This window comes from Drosophila mauritiana, chromosome X (genome assembly GCF_004382145.1).
Source record: "Drosophila mauritiana strain mau12 chromosome X, ASM438214v1, whole genome shotgun sequence".
Lineage (NCBI taxonomy): Eukaryota > Metazoa > Arthropoda > Insecta > Diptera > Drosophilidae > Drosophila > Drosophila mauritiana.
Genome location: NC_046672.1, coordinates 20,672,692 through 20,691,944, shown reverse-complemented (window position 1 = coordinate 20,691,944; position 19,253 = coordinate 20,672,692). Strand labels below are relative to the sequence as shown.

The 19,253-nt window shown below is 43.4% G+C and overlaps 2 protein-coding genes across 3 annotated transcripts; one reads left to right on the top strand and one right to left on the bottom strand.

Moving 5' to 3' along the window:
* Positions 1-7,304: 7,304 nt before the first annotated feature.
* On the bottom strand, positions 7,305-12,420 carry LOC117148410 (NPC intracellular cholesterol transporter 1 homolog 1b). The gene is made up of 6 exons (XM_033315779.1): positions 10,829-12,420; positions 10,344-10,645; positions 9,284-10,240; positions 8,815-9,224; positions 8,490-8,644; positions 7,305-8,348 (listed from the first exon to the last, which is right to left on the bottom strand). The coding sequence occupies exons 1-6, from the start codon at positions 12,002-12,004 to the stop codon at positions 7,584-7,586; spliced, it is 3,765 nt and encodes a 1,254-aa protein (XP_033171670.1). The 5' UTR covers positions 12,005-12,420; the 3' UTR covers positions 7,305-7,583.
* Positions 12,421-13,227: 807 nt separating this feature from the next.
* Positions 13,228-16,010, top strand: LOC117148482. 2 transcript variants are annotated; one of them, XM_033315859.1, is made up of 3 exons: positions 13,228-13,268; positions 13,393-13,577; positions 13,639-16,010. In XM_033315859.1, the coding sequence occupies exons 2-3, from the start codon at positions 13,415-13,417 to the stop codon at positions 15,729-15,731; spliced, it is 2,256 nt and encodes a 751-aa protein (XP_033171750.1). In that variant the 5' UTR covers positions 13,228-13,268; positions 13,393-13,414; the 3' UTR covers positions 15,732-16,010. The 2 variants fall into 2 exon arrangements, with proteins under 2 accessions (XP_033171750.1, XP_033171749.1); XM_033315858.1 differs by lacking the exon at positions 13,228-13,268 and having other exon boundaries at positions 13,329-13,577.
* The last annotated feature ends 3,243 nt before the right edge of the window (positions 16,011-19,253 follow it).

Here is a 19,253-nt window from a genome sequence, read left to right as displayed (position 1 = left end):
TAAATCGGCAAGGTTCATAAAATGTATCTTTGAAGTGCAGATAAGTGAAAATACTACGACAATAAATTATTTATTTGCATTGAGTGGACATAGGGTATATGCCGATAAGGTATAATATCGTAGTAATGTGGGTATATTTGTAAGCTTATGGTTTTTGTCTTTCACGATACCCATAAAATTGTTTTTGTGTAATATATTTCTGTTTCTTTAAAACGATCGAGCCAAAAATGCAAAAATTTAAGAAAGTTTAGGTCAGGACTTAATTAAAAAAGGCTAGACTTAATAAGGTCCTGACAATATCGTACCAAGTTTCTATACTCCGTTCAGTGTATTAATTTCTTTGTAATCTTTGCATATTCCACCCGACCCCATGTAGTTTTCGTTCCGAAAGAACAATGCTTCCTTGAATACCGAGTATATGATGGGTATAAAAACCAGGAAAAACGAAGTGCGCCAAAGTGAAAAAGTGCTGATAGTAATAGACTGGAAAGACGTGCATCAATAGCGCCTCAAATGCCCCATAACATTGCTCGGTCAGGATGGGATAAACGTCGGTGAGGATCCATAGAGGAACTCGCCGTGGGAGTGACGAAAAAGTTTTTAACAAAATTTCCGCAGCAGCAGCAGCAACATCAATGTTTGGCAGCTGGCAGCATAAACGGCATGAAACTTCATTAAAGCGATAAAAATCAGAATCGAGGTGGCAACCAAAATCGAGCCACTGAAATGGGCAAGGAAACTACCAGACAATTGGCTGCCCTACGATCTAAGCCAAAAATAATTTCCTATTGAATATTCGGAATGTTATATTTGATTCAATGAAATTCATGACAATATGGAAAATGTGTGTTCCATTTATATATTTTTAAATTGAATTAATAAAATCTTGGTCTTTGTTGTGTAAGCTAATTAAACGTATACCACTTCCAATTGGAAAGAGTAAAGCATGCCCCGCGCGCCGCAGTCAAAATATCCGGCGGTGCCACATAACCTAAACGTGCAACAGTCGGCAACAGGGGGTTAAGCCCCGCCAGAATGGACCGCCGCAGAATAGGAAGGCTCCCAGAGTTATTAAACTTGTTCGAGAGCATGCTTATGCGCCAGGATTCCCGCTGATTCCCACTCACCTCGATGTGGACCACCCGTCTCACCTGATTAAACGCCGTGCTGGCCAGTCAAAGATTTATGACGAATTGTCTGGCCTCCGCTCCCAGTGGGTGGATGTGGTGGTGGTGGGATTATTAATTAAGGAGTGGGGGAAAAAGTGTGATTTAATGTGCAGGTGCTGCCAGCACACATTACTATAGCCTTTTTGCACTCGCCGATGATGGACATTGATGGACGTGAATGGAAGTTTATGCTCTGGTACTGCATATGCCGCAGATCGCCCGAAAATGTATAGGCTCGTGCGGATAGGGCGATATTCACTTGGCCATGGCAGCCCGAAAGTAGGCATTACACATTTTCGGTAAGCCAATTCCCCTTGAAAGCCTAAAGGATGGCGCAGCATTTTGGAATGAGTGGGGACTTAGCTCAACAAACGTTCAACGTTCAAATGAACTATAACATAATGAACTTTTCAGTGAGGAAAAGATAGGCAATCTGATTTTGGGCGCCACGATTTACCTTGAAATGCGGCCTGTTAATTAGGGCCAACTTAAGTGGATCTAACCAAGTCAAGACTTTTGACGTTTGCGATGTGCTCGGCCAAGATTTTAGCGGCCAACCACAATGGACCAGAAGGTCGGAGAGAAAATGTTATGTAACGAAAAGAATAAAAGGGCAGCAGCAACAAAGGAACGGCATAATTTGTGCCATATCAAAAATAGTTGCCCGGCTGCGTGTTTTCTTCGCTTTCGTCACTTTCCTGCTCCAAGCTCGTCGGACCCAAAAGAAAAGCGGAAAATCCCGGGGGGAGATACATAGACTGCCATAAAGGAAATCAACTATTTTGATTGAACGCACACACACATGAGCGCACAGCGGAGCTGAGCAGCGCTTTTCGGATAGCAAAGATTCATAATTACGATAAACAACGCAGCACTGAGAGAAAACATGGGGTATCAGTGGGGGGGTGGGAAAATGTTGGGCGGCAAACAGCAGCGCAGATAAGCAAATGCTCCCCAGGCTGAGGTTTCCTTCTTGTTGCCAATGCTGCTGCTGCTTTGTGATAAATCACAAGAGGATGCCTCCTTCGTCTTGGCGGGGCCATAAAAGATGCCAGAAAAAAGGGGAAAAGCGGCAAGGAAAACTGCGGGAAACAACAGGGGCTGGGAGAAGCCCAGTGGCGGAGGCCCAAACGCCAGTGGCCCAGGGATAAGAGCCGCTCTCACCGCAATCAGTGTTCTCTGTGCTTTTAATTGATATCATTGGCCATGATTTTAATTGAACAGTGGCTGGCCATAAGCCAGTAAAAATGATCCTTGCTCGGCCGAATTCCACAAAACGAATTCAACAGGATTGCTTATAGGTCAGATATGTAGGAATCTAGAAAACAATAAATGTGGGATTACCGAGAAGATTGACATTGCCAAAGGGACAAACACTATGGAACATGCAATATAAGAAAGGTGTTTTTAAATAGACGATTTTACAACTTGAGTGATATCTGTGGAACTGCACACTTTTTACAGTAGGTTCCAGTAAAGAGTAAGATCCTCTGAAATACTGAATAGTTTTGCCAAATTCGGGAACATCCTCCTAGCCCCTGCTGCATGTGTATCCTCCGTACGTGTCTCTCTGTGTTTACCAGGCCATTAATTGGATTATCTAGCGCTTCGTGGCAGCACAACAAAATAATTATAATTTTTATAGTTTTCACTCTCGCATACATTCATGGGTTCATTCGCATTCATTGTGGGGTGAAAAAATTAATTAAAAGTTACTATCTTGCGTGTTGCAATCTATCGAAGGCCAATCAATCGATAGCTGCATTGCCATCTTGGCTGCCATTTTGCATGGCATTTATAAGCCACCACACACTGCTCCGCATCAGCCCGCACCACCCCACCACTCCACCACCCCACCGGCACCACCCCCTCATCATGATTTTCCACCAATTTTCACCAGCTGACGACAACGCAGTTAGATGGTGGGGCATTTTCCGGGCTGCTGTTGAACTCATGCTGTGCAGGCCTTTCCATGTGTTGGTCAAATGTGTGTTTGACATTTTCGTTATGTTCGGTGGGACGGAGGCGGGCTGCAGGGAAATCGGGGAAACATTTTCGGTGGGCGGGGGAGGTCGGTGCCGGTCGAAAACGTGCGCCATTTAATGCAACCAGCTGCTGATGCTGATGCCTTTGTTGCTGCCGCTTTTTGCGGCATGTCCTGCGTCCTGCGTCCTGGCTCCTGCATTTTGCATGAAATTTCTCAAAACTGTGCGCATTTGTTGAGGTTGTTGTTATAATTTAGTTGGAAATTGCTGTCACACCCACACAATCGCAGCCTGCACACATATGTGCACACAAACACACGCACCCACACACATTCGCACAACATTAACCCACTGAGGCAGCGGTGTCATCTCGGCTTGGATTTAATCTTCAGTAATTTGTTTGATTTCTGTTATTGGCCTGTCTGTCACTCGACTGCCGGCCACAAGAAAATCCGGCAAGCATGCACCAAAAATTTTCAATGATGGAAAGACTTTCTGTCATTTTTCCTGCATTCCTAGCGCCCCTGTAGCTTATTGAATCATTCATTTATTCATTTAAGACAGCAGCAGCTTTGGCTTAAACTAGTTTCTGGAATTAGATTATTCTTTCAATTTGCAAGCTTTAATACCAGCTGATAACGTTTAACAAATTCTACGCATTCTTTACAATTGCGGAAGGTCTTTCGTCTATTTATAATTTTAATTATGCTGCTTAGGGTTAAGCTTTTATGAATTTCCAATTTAATTTCAGAGGCAAAAATAAAAACACAACTAGTTGCAAAAAAATGGAAGCCGAGCGCATTCGCTCACGCGCTTTCGTTTGGCTTCAGTTTCAGTTTTCAGTCTGGCCAAAACCCCTTGGACTGACGGGGCGCTGCTAACCAGCCCCCTGTGCTGTGGAACCCCCTCTCTGGGCCAATTCCACGGCCATGGCCATGGCCAGTTGGCCAGTTTTGAGTTTTGTCAGTGTTGATAACTTTTCTGGCTAGTGAAAAACGAGCAGCGTGGCTAAAATGGTCTAAAATGGGCCAAAACGGGCCAAAGTGCGGAGGAGCGATGAGGGTGCTGGGGGGAAAGCTGTTGAAAATGGGTTGTTGGCCTGCTGCAAGTGTAGTTTTAGCCAAAACGCGAATTGCGAATTGGATTGCGGCTTATAAGCACGTTTATAAATTACTGATTCGTCTATGGACTAGGTTAGCCGTAGTCCCCCGGTCCATAGTTCATCGTCCAAGCCGGACCCGGCTTATGTCAGCGAATGAATAAATTAAATATTCCATCTCCATCATTGAAAATGTGGCCGTGTGTTTATGTGTACTCTGCTTTAATTAACTTTTTTTACGTATGGTTGTGGCAGATTGGGAACTGCTAAAAATTGAATTTCCTCTTTTGTAATTAATTTGTATTTAAAACCAATATTAGACGGCGACCAGCATTGCCAATCGTGGCCAGAAATTCCGGCTTAGTCCGGCTTAGGCCTTGTCATTTGACCCAAATGCAACAACTGACTTTGGCCCTTCGGTTGATTGCATTAATTAGGCCCGGCAAAAAATGGACAAGTATATATGACTATGGAAAGGCAATAAAGTGCATAATCCAAAGCAAATACAACTGCTAATTGGAAAATAATTGAAAAGTTTTCACCAAATGAGTGCGAAAATTTGGGTATGATGAATCCCGAAAGGTGAATATGTTATCATGAACCTTGACTTAATTAATAATATTTGAAACAATAATTTCAAGTATTTGCTTCAATTCAAGCCATTCGATAGCACGTTGTGAAGTGTAAAGTTGTAGAATGAAAAATTGTAGAACGCGAAAAAAGCCCCCACATATCTCATTCCAATTTCCGTTTCACTCTTGAACGAATCCCGAAATTCCCCAACTAATTAAAAAACGCATTATTCAAAGTGCCACAAAAAATGTTGAAAATGAAAGGAAATCCCCAAGGGCAGCCAAGTGAGTTTCCCTTTTGGAAATCGGGTTTTTGTTTGACCGACGGTTTTATGGGCAGATTGCAGATACGGAGATACAGATAAATACGCTTTTCCGGCCTTACCACGCATCCAATAACCGATTAATAAATATGCGCAAATTTTATTTTAATGCCTTCCTCGCTGGCACGTGAGTTATGACCTGGTTAAGAGTCCTGGCCTTTGGCCTTTGGCCTTTTGGCCTTTTACGACCTATGGCAAGCCGCCTAAATTGGCCACAAATCGTGCGAAAATAGCGAAGATCTGTTCTGTTTCGCTTTTGCATTTTGTGGCCTTTGCACATGCCGCAGCCAGCGCAGAATCAATTAATTTAAATTTTTATTGCCACACTTGCCACATTAATTCGTTGATTCGCCTCAATTTCTGGGCGAAATGTGTTGTCTGCTCACACGGATGATTTATGCGAGTCTGCAAAGATGCTTCTAATGGATAATTCATCTGCATGGTGTTTATGTGTTTTCCGTCCCAGTCTCCAGTTCTCGACAGAGATCAGGAACATGGCCCATGATGGGCACTTTGGAGAATTGACTTGTATATCGGCTGGTACCTTTTGTTATTAGCATTATCATTATAAAATACTATGCATCTTATTTTTATTTTATTTTCGAAATTTTAAAATAATTACGCGTTGTAATTGTAACAAAATATGACATGGCTTACAGGGTATTTATTATGGTAAAACAAGAATTCATACATTGCCAAATCGAACTTCTCGTTATGAAATTCACTTAAAATTCACAGTTTACGAACTCAACCGCACTTGTCCTGCTTTACGCCTCCAAAAATACTCAAAGATTATTTGGGCATACGATGGGCGCCATTCACGTGTTTATTTTCTGGCCGAGATGTTTCAGCTCATTGGGTTCATTTTTGGCATTAGCACTTGGCATTGTTAAAGCACTTTGAATGGCAATTAAGTAGAGGATGAAAACCATTCCCACACACGTACACACGCACACACACACACACACACACACACGCGCGCGCGGGAGCGCAGCTATGGAAATATGGGAAAATACGAGTGCAGACACACACTCTCACACGGACAACTCAATTTGCACTTCATCTGTTGATGTGAGTGTGCTGGTAATTGCTAATTGATTTTGCCATATGCATTAGTTGATACATTTATAATTATGCCTTTCAATTGTCGGCCGTTTGAAGTGCCGGCGACTCGATGAGCCATGAATCTTAATGCCGCACACATTTCTCTTTCTCATTAGGTGATTATGATTGAGGGCGAGAAAATCTGGAAAAGCGGCAGAGGCGGGAACAGCATCCCTCAAATTGCTTGGCTTACTGACCACGGTGCATGCGGAACAACACTCTAAACTTTATTAATTTTAATTAAAAACACTCGACTCATTTTGAGGGTTAAGCGATATTCCTCCAGCTTTTCTCTGTGTGTGTCTGGTTTCCATAAGCCGCAGAACACTCGACTGGCCAGCATGCGGCGAGAACAGTTAAAAACAAGGAAGCCATCATCAGGAAAACTTACTCCATTCGCCCTTTTGTGGCCTCGACGACCCAGCAAGTTCCCTTTCTCAACGGGTTCACCTGAGAAAGTCGAAAATGGGATGTATCTATGTATCTATTTATCTGACTGATTGCTGATAGGATAGGCGTAAAAGACAACAGTTAACTGACGAATATATTATTACCCCCTTTGGAAAAACTCAACATAATCATCTAAACCATCAAAGAGCACCCAAGCTTCGACCAAAGCGACTAGGAAATATCATTAAAAAATCTGAACTGAAGTTAAACTTCTGCCCAAAAGGCGTAAGACGTTTTGTGTATTCCGAAAGTCCAGGACCAGGCCACCAAGGATTCAGGATAAACAGGGGTTGGCCAGAAGCCCGGGGCCGGGAAATCGTTGGGTTGTGCGACTTTTTGTTTATTGTTTTGACGCCGCACGCGGCAGTTGGTCGCTTTAAGCCATAAAACGCAAAGGTGCGACGACGATAAACAATGGGCAAAAGGCTCGACCCCCCACTGTTAATTGTCTTGGGCCAAATGCACGTTTTAAAGGAGAAATTATCTTTATAAATATACGTAAGAGTGGACAACAAGAATGGGTTAACTCCATTTCCACGAACTTAAGGCTGGATTAAGTGGAAAATAGCTTGTAGGTCTCAAATGGAAAACTGTGTTCACTTAATGTCATCGAAATCTATCTAGTATAAACTTTATTAACATAATATAATATTTTGTGTAACATAAACTTAACAAATAATACGAAATTGTTTTCGTAAATATAGATAAGATAAATTGTCTTTTTGCCGGTTTTGTTCGATTTATTTTTACAATAAAAGCTCATTGTAAATAGAAAAATCAGACCGTTTAAGGCAGGCATACACAAGATTTCAGACACACACTGGCAGGCACACCTTACTGACTAAAGATATATATATGTATAATTATTTTTTTTATTGCGATCAGTTGGTTGTGATGGTGATAGATGCGCTGGGCTCGGCTCCTGAGTTTCTGGCCAATTTTTGCAGTGGACCCAGGAGACTGAGGAGAACAGGCAACAGGATCAAGCCGTGGGCTGCTCCGATCAGGACAATGCCCAGATACATCCGGAAGTAGAACACCTGGAAGATCTGCGAATTGGAGAAGCCCAGGACAACGATGCCCGCGAATTTGGTGAGAGTTATGCCCGAGAGGACACTGCTTCCGGTTACATTAAGGGAGTGGCGTGCCCGCTCCTGGGCAGTTCCTTCCGCCCTTTTGAAGGACCGCACAATATGGGCCACAAACTCAACTCCAATGCCCACGCAAACCACCAGATTCACCAGCGATATGGCATTAAGATTTATGCTCCACGCCCACATCATGCCCAACATATTGATCAATATGCAGATCACCATGAAGAGTACGATGAACGTGGATGTGATGTCCAGACCAGTGATCAATAGCGTGACCACGAATATGGCCACCAAGGACATTCCTAGCGAAAACATTGCATCTCCCCAGATCGTCAGGTACTGCTCGTAGTAGATGTAGAAAACACAGTACGCGAATATCTCCGCGTCCACGTCATTCTCTTCGAACATCGCATTTATCTCCCCAGCAATTCTTCGCACTTCGCGCAGCTGCGAATAGAATTCTTCTGAGGTGGTCGATGTTGTGGAATATTGCATGAAGTAGCTGTCCTGCACAGTGGACATTCCCACATCGTCAATGGTGTAGATCACGGCCTTTAAAAATAGAAATAGGGAATTTTATTCAGTTATATTCATTTCCCAAGCTTAAAAATCGAAATATAAATTGAATCTAAATAAATGTAAATAAATATTTAAATGTATTAAATATAAACTCCTAATTAGGATATTACTCACATCAGCATATGAAGCTCTACCAGCCTTGGCACACTCGGCATCTGGCAGATCGAATAGGAAATAGGGAATGTACTTGTTGAAGGTTTCGGCATCAGGTCTTAGACCATTCTCAGTAAATCCTCGTTCACAGGGCAGACAGTCTTCACTTTTTGAGTCTAGAAATAGCAATCATAAAGGTTGAAAGTTTTTTATATCGTGACTGGGATGCATTTGCTAACTACATTCTTCCATTGTTTAATTAATTGTTACTTAATAATATTTTTCTTATAATACCATTGCAAAGCTATTGAAGTAGAAAAAACGAAAGGATTCGATGAATACTCACTGCTGGAACAAAATCCGCCGGTGGTGACGTTGTACTTGCAGCAATCGCTGATGGCCAGCCAATCGATATAGTCATCCAGCCAGGAGGAGGCTGGTCGGGCCAATGAGGTAATTTCCGGGTACTGGGCCTGCGTGTAAAGCTGGACGGACAGTGAGTTGTTATTGCACTCGACTCCGCCGCAGATGAGATTCTGCTGCAGCGGTTCGGAGTAATTGAGTCCGGGCTTGAGAACCCAGTAGACCGGAGCTCCCATCGCCAGCAGGTCGACCATGTAGCGGAAATACTTGACCACATGGGAGTTCTTCGGCATGGACATCTCTTGATCTAGACCCTTCTCAATGGAGGGCGTCACCATAAGCGAAAGGCAGGTAATCACGGTGAAGATCAGCAGCACGGACACCTTTACGGGCCTAAATTGGCAGTTTAAATTAGGATATTATGTCAATGGTGCCCAGGTACCTCCACTTACTTCGACAGTAGGAAGGGGGAATAGAAGTTCTTGAACATGGTCTCCAGCAAACCGACCTCCTTGGATCTATCCACGCCGTCCCCGTCCTCGTCGTTGATCTTTTTTCCACCGCTCCTCACACAGCACAACATGTCCAGTCGTCCGTCCAAGTAACGCCTTTCATCGATGGCCATCAGGGCCACAAAAGCGGTGATTTGGAGCAGAAAGTCCAGGAGAATGGCGATGGCGGCATACATGGCGAAGGTTTTCACAGCGGGCATATCCGAAATACACCCGATGGCAAAGCAGGCCATTTCACTGCCCGCCGTCTGGAGTATCGATGGACCCACCTGGCCAATGGCCTCTCCAATTGCCTCATGTGTGGTCTTAAACTTCGAATGATCCAGTCTCTGGTACGTATGCACCATTATGAAGATATTATCCACTCCAACAGCGAGCACCAAAAACGGAATCACTTCGATCGCCAGCATTGTGGTGGTTACGTCGAGGTAACCCCAGAAGCCCAAGCTGCACACCACTGATGCCAAGACAATGACTATGCCTCCGATGGCCAGCATTATCCGAGACTCCCTCAGGAAGCCCCGACAGCTGCGAATGTGTCCCAAAGCTATGGCCACGTACACGAACATCACCACATAGCTGATGACCACTGTGCTCACTTCTCCCTCGGATAACTCCACAATCGCATCCTGGATGGACCTCTCGGCCATGTAGGCGATGTCCAGTCGATCGCTCTTGTAGTCCCGCAAGAAGTCCACGAATAGCTTTTCCCACTTCATATTCGGCTCCAGCTTGGACTCGTCGTTATAGTTCCGACCCAAGAAGGTGACCACAAGGCCGGTGGCCAGCATGTAGTCCGGATCCTCACCCACCGCCACCTTAGGCATGCCACCGACCGCAATTCCAGGCTCAATGGGTCCGCCAAATGTTCCAAAGCAATCCTCCATCATGGGGACTCTGAAAACACGAAGTGGTAAATTTTAGGTGAACCAGGTCTGGCAAGAAAACTTAAATATCTTTCGTCATTATATTAGTATATTTATAGAAATATATTGCTCACCGAAGACAATCCTCCAATTGATTGAGGTAGTTAATGGTGTAGTTGTTGCTATCGACATAGGAGTTCTCAAATCGATCCATATCGTGCTGGAAATATCCATAAACCGACTGGATAGCGCAGCGATCGACTGTGGGCGTTTCACCAGCCATTAACACAGGGGCATAGCAGATCTTATCGAGGCCCTCATTGTCCGCCATACCCAATTTCATAATAGACTCCTGCAGCTCGAAGACTTCCTTTAGGAAGTTATACTCGAAGGCTGGACCAAAGTTCAGGACACCACTGGAGGTTTCGTGGGTGAACTGTAAAGAGTATCGAAGATTTTGATAGATTTTTAGAAGGGCTTTTGAACAAGTTACACAAAACTGGACTATTTTAGTGCTTATTCCAATGTAGCCAAAAGTAATTTGATGTCCTTTACAAGCAATTTGAAAAGAATTCTTTACATAACTGACATTTTAACAGCCTAGTTAGATGCTACTTACATATGTCTGATTGACGGCCTTTATGAACATCTGGTTGTTGCGATAGAACGGGCCGAAGTGCTGATCGAAATAGTCCTTCTCGATCCTCGTCTGACTTTGTTCGCTTGCCCACAGTTCCACAGGATCCGTGGTGATGGACATGTACCGAATGCCGAAGGACAGTCCGGCGATGGCCCAGGAACAGAGCGCCAAAACTACGACCGGGTGTTTGGCACAAAAGGTGCCCCAGATGCGGAAGCCATGGTAGAAAAATTCGCCGAAAAGGGTGGGCATGCAGACACTAGGAGCCGATTTCTTGCCAAAGGCACCCCAGAAAATAAAGATCGACAGGACGCAGGCGATGACTAATGCCAGGATAAAGGTGACTCCGTACAATCCCGCGATCTTCCACAGCTCGTCGGGACCCGTAGGAGCATCGGTCAACGGGCAGGACTCCTCGCAGTCGATGCAGGCGCACGCGTAGCTGTCCTCGTAACTCTCGCCGCACTTCAGGGGGCTCAGATCGAGGTATATCTCATTGGAACCCTCCTCCGCGTCCTCCGACCATTTATAGTTGATCTGGAACGGCACGTAGTCGCCGGAAACGTCGCCCATGAACTCGTACCATCTCCGGTAGTTGCAGGTCTTGGCATTGTAGCTGCCACAGCCCAGATCCATGGCAGGTCGTCCGGTTTGGGTGTGCTGTATCCCAATACAGCTGTTGTAGATCCTCGATACCGTATCATCCGTAAGTCGATAATCAATGTATTGCACATAGTCCACATTTGCCTCGTTTGTGTCATTGTAGGCGGTCAAGAAGAGAGTGTGGTTCTTGGCACAGGTCATGGCGCATACGGTCAAGGCCATGTTTCTTGTGCAGGTGGGACATCTGGAGAAGACACCGTCTGCCTGTGATAATCCAGCCTCCATGGTCTCGATTTGGTTCGCATCGCAGCACAGGCTGAGCTCATCCTCGCCACTTTCACCTTTGTACTCCTTGTACAACAGGGGACATCTCTTGGCGAATATGGCCTCTGAAGTTGGGCTATTGAGAGGTCTTGCTGGATTCGTGTCGGCCTTATTCACCCAATGGGGACCTATCATGTGACTCTGGCCATACCAAATGCATCCCAACTGCTCTGTGCTTTGTGACCAAGCGCCGGCTATAAGCCATATAGTGGCAAAAATCACTTTCATTTCGGCACTAAAAAAAATATAAATAAATAAATCTATAGAACTCTACTCCTCGTAGAGAGTGAAAACAATTCGCGCCGGCAGCACGCCACTAACTGAAGCAAACCCAGACCAATCCACTGACCATTAACACATTAAATGGTGGGCAGGCTATATCGGAAATCGGGTGGAGTACCCGTCGATTAGATTTCCCCCGTTTTGAGTTTCTTTCGCTATTTTTTCCCGGCCTTATCGCATGGCGATAAGCTTCTGAATTCATTTGGATTTCGTGTTGGAGCAGGCTTAATGGGTATGCAGGGACCTTATCTTCACGCGGATTAATATGTTCACATAGCGACAGGTGATCGAAAAACGATTAGATATTAGAGGTCAATTCCGGAGCTAAGTCCCTTGGAGTACACTTCTTTGGATGGTAGAGTAAGCAGACAGTAGCTTTCTTCGAAAGTATTTCTTGTAGATGCACACCCTTAAAACAATACTTAATAATAAAATGATTTTACACTCAAATGTGTAATTGGCATCCACCAACATTCGTTGTTGATAAGAAACTTAGTATTGTATCTTTCCGAATATCCGAATATCTGTAGCTCGTGGAACCTTTGATTCTGTTTTTTCAGCGCTTTGCGGAGGCCTACTGCCAGCTACCTTTCTTTTACTCAAACATTTATTATATTTGCTTTTGGCAAAGGTGCGCAATAATCCTTACTTCAAACTTTTGCACGTTGGCACTTCGCTGGAACTGCACCTGTGCAGACACCTGAGCTTGTATCTTGGGCTTATCGTAGTGATCGGGTGAATTGGCCCCAGAGCAGCTGGCTCAGCTCGCCGGCACAATAAAATCGCGATCGGCTCTTTGCTGGAACACCTGTTCCCTTGTTTGTTGATAAGTTAAAAGACCTCTCGAGACCCTCGACTGCCGTAAAGTTTATACTGCTCGGCAACTTCGGCGCGAAGGTCTTAATCTGCGCCGGATGAGTGATTCACTGAGAAATACCAACCACCTGAAGTAGCCAAAATTTGTTGGCCAAGCGAGTAGCAAATCTGATTTTTTGTGTTCAGGGAATCGAACGCTTCGTTCCTGGAACTGAATCAGATTTGAATAATCTCCAATCTCATTTGTATTTGTATTTAAACATACTATTTTATATTTTCGTCTTGGCAAGTTCTCTCCAACATAAATCTATATTTTCAAAATCAGTCTATGTTGATTTAATTGTGATAATTTTGGAAGGGGAATCCAGAAAAGATTCGTCGCATATAAATAAGTGTATATTCGATATTTATTTGAAGCAGAAAATTGTAATCGTATCTCGTTTGTTTAATCCATCAGATGGCAAGCAATTTTTTTTGCTTGATCTATGTGGAAGTCTGATAAAATTTTTTGTTTACAGTTTTTAAATTAGTTTAAGTGAAATGGCCAAAAAGTTCTGCTACTCGGAGAAAAAGACCCTAGCGCGTATTGAAAAAAATCAGAATCACCGTAAAGTTCGGGATTCCCAATTTGAGAATGGTCAGGATGCTGAGGAGGAGGATGGTGATGGCAGTAAGGCAATGGGTCCAGAAATGGCACCGCAGAGTATGTTCTATATCTTATGAATCTATATATTATTCTAGTCAACTTTGTTTCTATAACGTAGAGTTGGGAGTTCTGAAGAACCTTGCCAACGGTTACTTGAAGTTGGTCCACGAAATCGAGGCCAACCTCTGCCTGCTAGCGCCTCCTATGGGCGAAGCTAAATCAGAGCGTGAGGTGGGTGGGGAAATCGCTCGAAATACCGAAATCGAAGAGGATATATCGCAGTCTTCAGAGGATACCACTTATCCAGGAATAGGCTTTGTGAATTTGTATAGGCGCAGTACTCACTTTGAGTGCTTGGGAATTCCTATAACTTCCTTGGAGCTGTTCTGTATGGAGCGCCAAAGAAATGCTGGCACTGAGGCGGCGGATTCATTGAAATCTCTAGATGAGCGGTTGAGTAAGGAGACCGAACGGGTTCCTAAGAGAAATCCATCGAATACAGCCAAAAATGAAAACATCATAGAAAATACTTCTAAATCTAAATCTGTCATAGATCAGGAAACAGAAGCAAGACTCGATGAGGAACTTGCAAATCAATGTTCAACGATCGAGCTATACCAGGATTCGCCCACGGGTTCACATTTTGAAAATCCAAAGTCCGTGCACTCTACCATGGAATCTAATAAATGGGGAAAATTTCCAGCTAAAAGTGGAAGCATAATTCTTGGTAAACGAACTAAATCACCCAGTAAACGTCAATATACTAGGGAAAAAATAAAATCATTATGTCCAAAAATTCGTGCAGTCGATAGCTGCAGTGAAACGACCAAACCCAGATGTCATATCGATTTTAGGAACGTTGGTGGGCAGAAATCTTCTAGATTTAAGGAAAAGACCAGAAATGCCATGATCAATGAATCGAAGTTGTTTCCATCATCATCTATCTGTATGCCAGAAGATAAATCTAAACATGGAGGCTCATGGCCCAATGCAGCCACACCCTCAGCGTTGGAGACCCATTTATATAGCAGCGACAGTGAGATGTTTGGGGGCTCACACGCCCCTAATCCAGTGGAGAGCTCTTCTATGAAAGTATCCGGGAAACGCTTAGAGGAGCTGATGAATTGTAAGCCAGATAAATTGCGTTTGAAGAAGTCTATCAGCACGATTGTTGAATCCGATTTCGAGCCACTAGAGCCAATGAGTTCCAACGATACCTTCACGGAGGCGTGGAGGAATTCGAATTTGAATAGGGTACCAAACCAACAAAACCCACGGATCGGCGGACTTTATCGTCGGAGCGAAAAGCTAAAGTTCCAGCCCATTGATCGCCTAGACGCGGGCTGGGTTGGTCTACCGCTGTTCAAGAACTCGGAGGAATCCCTGAAGAGGACACAGTACTTTGTGACCGAGTTCGATAAGCTGAGTCACGCTGATAAGGTGCAGGACATAGAGTTGCGAATGGACCAGTTGCGGTGGCTCCACGCAACGACGGATCATGAATATCGCCAGCACTATCGGAAACAGAGTATTCCCTTTAAGAAGGTCTTGACTAATTCGGTGCAGTATGCGTGTCCTTTAAACTACGACGAATGTCCGGCCGTGAAGAACGACACTCTATTATCACACTTCATATGCTGGCATTTGGATGAGCCGGGGAAGGAGTTGCGTGAGATTTTCGATGGCGAACAGGTGCTAATGGTCTTCACTCCCAGGGCCTTCCAGCTGGGCAAGACAGAGTGCCTTTCCGTGCTGGTTTACGGGGGCGTTCGGAATAAGTCCTGCACCCTGCCCGGCGTCAGATTTATGCCCACACCGAACACAGGTTTACCAGAAGCCTACGCCCATTTTGACGGCCATTTGCCACTGCTCTTGATGATTTGCAGGAACCGGACGGGAACTGCGGAGGGCAGGAAGGTGCGGTTCAAGGGCCTAGAAGACGAGGAGACCCTCGCTCTGTGGATGGCCAGCAGGGATCTGCCTTGCCCCATCCACGTGGCTATGACTGTACTCAGCCGACGACTAGATGTCACTAGAAGCTCCATCATGAAGGTCCGAGAACTCCACAAATCACAGGACCCTCTCGACTTCATGTTATCCAACAAAAACCATATGCGTCTCAGCAATCACGACTTGCGCGTTTTCACCAACGATCATAGGGAGCCAATATATTTGGAGGTTGTTGTGAAGGAGTACGCCGGTATACCTTAATGCCTCATTTCAGCTCATTTCCAAGGCGTCGACTGAATCTCTCACATAATTCTTAGTGGTTGGGCCCAGTTCTCTGGACATGCCAATAATGGAGGTCTTGCATAGGTTAGAATTTACTTTAATCCATTTTCCAAAATTATAAAATTTTTAATCTGTTAAGATACTATATTTGGATTTATGATTGTAGGCAGTTGTTTGCAACTCAAAAAAGGAAATATAACCAGCCAAAAACAATAAAAATCAGCAAATTCAAGCGCATAATAAATTTATGAAAAGATATCCAACAATTTTTCAAACATGTGGGCGGTTTCATGGCGTGGCAAAAAGTTATTTGGCAATTCGATAGAAATTTACATGTCTAATTAAATTATGATATAATATAAAAAAAATATAATAATAATTAATATTTAATATAATTTAAAAAAATATCGAAAATTGGCTTAAAACTTTGGCAATTTTGCGCTGCGTCTTTGTCTCTAGAATCAGTATGCTGAATATCAACCTTCTAGCCTTTATAAATTCTGAGATATTATGGCTAGATCGACTCGGCTATTGATCCTGATCCTGATCATGAATACATAGACTTTATATAGTCCGAAAAGCTTTCTTCTGCCTGTTAAATACTTTACAACGAATTTAGTATGCAATTTTACTCTACGAGTAACGAGTATTAAAATGTTGTATATTTGGTTCACTTTTGACTTAATTCTAATTAAATTAAATGATTATATGCAGTTCCCTGGCTATTCATTGACACTGCGCCCGGACTCCGTTTCGTTTCTCAGTTCAGCAGTCTTCTAAGCACCTTCCTCAGTTGTCCGGGTTGTAAATAACTGAACTCATTTAGTTAGTTGTACTCGCTACGAGATACGCGCGGCTAGCTCAGAAGATTTCGTGCGCTCGTCTCACCAAATTTATATCAAACGTGATCACCCCGTTCCAGTAACAACACTCAGTAGTTCTTATTTCCTTCACCTTTATTGTTGGCACGCTTTCCTCTTCATACTCTCTCCGTGCTGCCAAGTGGTTGGGCTGCGGGGCTTTATTGCTTCCAGGCGGTCAGCCTTCAGACTGCGCGTCCGCCATGACGCCCGACGTCTCCCCGCTCACTATGGGGCTTAGTTCCTCCTCCTTAAAGACTGGGGCGGTCCCCGGGAAGATCCGGTCTGCAGTCAGGTCCCTGGCCCTGCTCCTCCGGACCCTGAACTAGGGCGGACAGTTCCATCGTCTGTGGCATGATTCGGGCTTACGGTACTGCCCGGATCTTCTCGCTATCCTAAAATGTAGACCTTGTTGAAACAGAGTGTAAGTTTGACCGGACTGGTGGAGTTAAATGTTAGCTTCCACTGGCGACAATTTGAGAGCTCCTATGTGTGTGTCTCCTTGTGTGTGTGTGTGTTTCTCTGAAAAGGCTGCCTTGTTATAATTTCCAAAACGTTATTCCAGCCTCGTTGTTTTTCGATTGCTAATAGTTGTCGATATATGTCAAGGGTTGTTTTAGTTGCAGGATTGCCACCGTTTTGCCTTGCACTACCATCAATTCCTCTGGCCTCACCCTTTACTTACCAGATGGTCCTATACAGCGATATTGCAATTTTGCAGTTAACTGACTTTTTATTTAAGCAATATTAAATAAAAAAATAATCTTTAAACCAAACAGATACATTTTTTTGTTTTTATTTAAAACATCCACTTTTAAAGCATAGGAGTTTTGCGCCAAAAACATCGAAAACATCGATGTTCCTCCACCTTTTATAGTTCCTGAGATCTCCACGGGATTGTTATGAGATCTCATAATTTAGAAATAAATTGTTTAGTTTAGTAAACTAAGTCTCTCTACTACATCGTTTATGCCTGAACAAGAATAAGTCTACTTTATTGCTTCCATCTGAATATACTTCACTCTAATCATGTTCCAATTATTATGTTTACTTGCTGTTTTTTGAATTTTCACAATTTAGAATGGGTCATACACTTATCACCCCTCCTCCGTATTAACTCTTAATCGTATATTTTATTTACCGTTCGGTCAATCAAATCCAAATTCCTTCGCTTACTCATGCATCTCAAATTAAAGCACACTCGATTACATGCTTCCTTAGCAAAAACGTTTCCGATTACTTATCTTATCCGGGTTGTGGAACCTAAAGATAGATCACTACAAAGTGGACACCGTCGAGTGGTTTCCATTCCAATTATATTGGACGATTTAATTGAGACGAGTGAAAACTGCCTATGGAGAAATAATTATTACCGTATGTATTTTCGGTATCTACGGAGTCTATGTGCATAAATATGTTTTTAATCAGTATCACTAGCCTGTCAGATACGTCATAATAGATAGATTCAGTCCTTAACACCGGAAATAAAAAATATATTCGGTCCACAGAGTGTCAAATTGTCCTAAAGTTCTACTACCTCTTAAATATAATTACTTTTATAAAACATATGACCTGAATGACCACCTTCATTAACGTAACTGCCAATGTTCAACATACACAACGTAAAGCCTGATACATAATTATTAAAATAAAATTCACATAAAACTATTTGGTAATGAATGTTAATATAAATTTATATTGTAGAAAATAATAAATCCCCTTTTATAGGATATTTCAAATTGTAACCGATAAAGAAATTTAAATGTCCTCCTCTTAGCTACATTTTAAAACTGAGCTTTGTATATTCAGATCGCCTAAGAGCAAACGATCACTTTGCAGGGCTATTTAAAGTCTCTTGGCCATTATTTTTGGCTCTTAAAAGCTTTTCCTTTAATCTCTCGAAGCGTTAACAGACTGTTAAGCTATCTGTCTCACTAGAGCCTATCTCTCTCCCTTTCGCCAAGCCATTTTCTCTCTCACTGCACTGCAGCTGCAAACTTTTGGTTTTATTTATTTTTTATTTGACAGCCCAAAATGCTATTGAACTCACACGCACACATACTCAACCGCGTACAAACGGAGTTACACACACACGTACACAAATTAGTGGGGACAGATTTAAATATTTAGCTTGCATACCTATATAAAAATGCGAAGCATACCTGTATAATTGATATAATTCTATAGAATTTTCAAATAAAATTAAAAACATTCGAGATAAAACGAAAATCGGCCAATTATAAAGCCCACCCACTGCAGGACCACCCAACGCAGTACCGCCGGGGACACGTGTCCTGAAAATCCAGACCTACATCAACAAAAGCAGAACCGAGTTCCAAATCCCGAATCCCGATTCCCGAAGCCCAAAAACTCGTAATGCGCCGCTGCAAAGCTATACCCCTAGCCCCGATTACCCGTAAATAACCCCTATATCATTGCTCCCGTTTTTGTTACTGGGTTTCGGCTGGCTATCCCTCCGCTCCATTCCAGGCGCATTTTCTGGAAAATTGTGTCAAGCTGACGACACAATTTTCAAATCGCATGCCCGGAGTTTTGCACATTGCAGTTTTCCGGCTGCACGTCGGCGAAAATGCGGTTCTGCTGAGCGAACTGCGAGCGGGTAAATCGGAAAATCGCAATG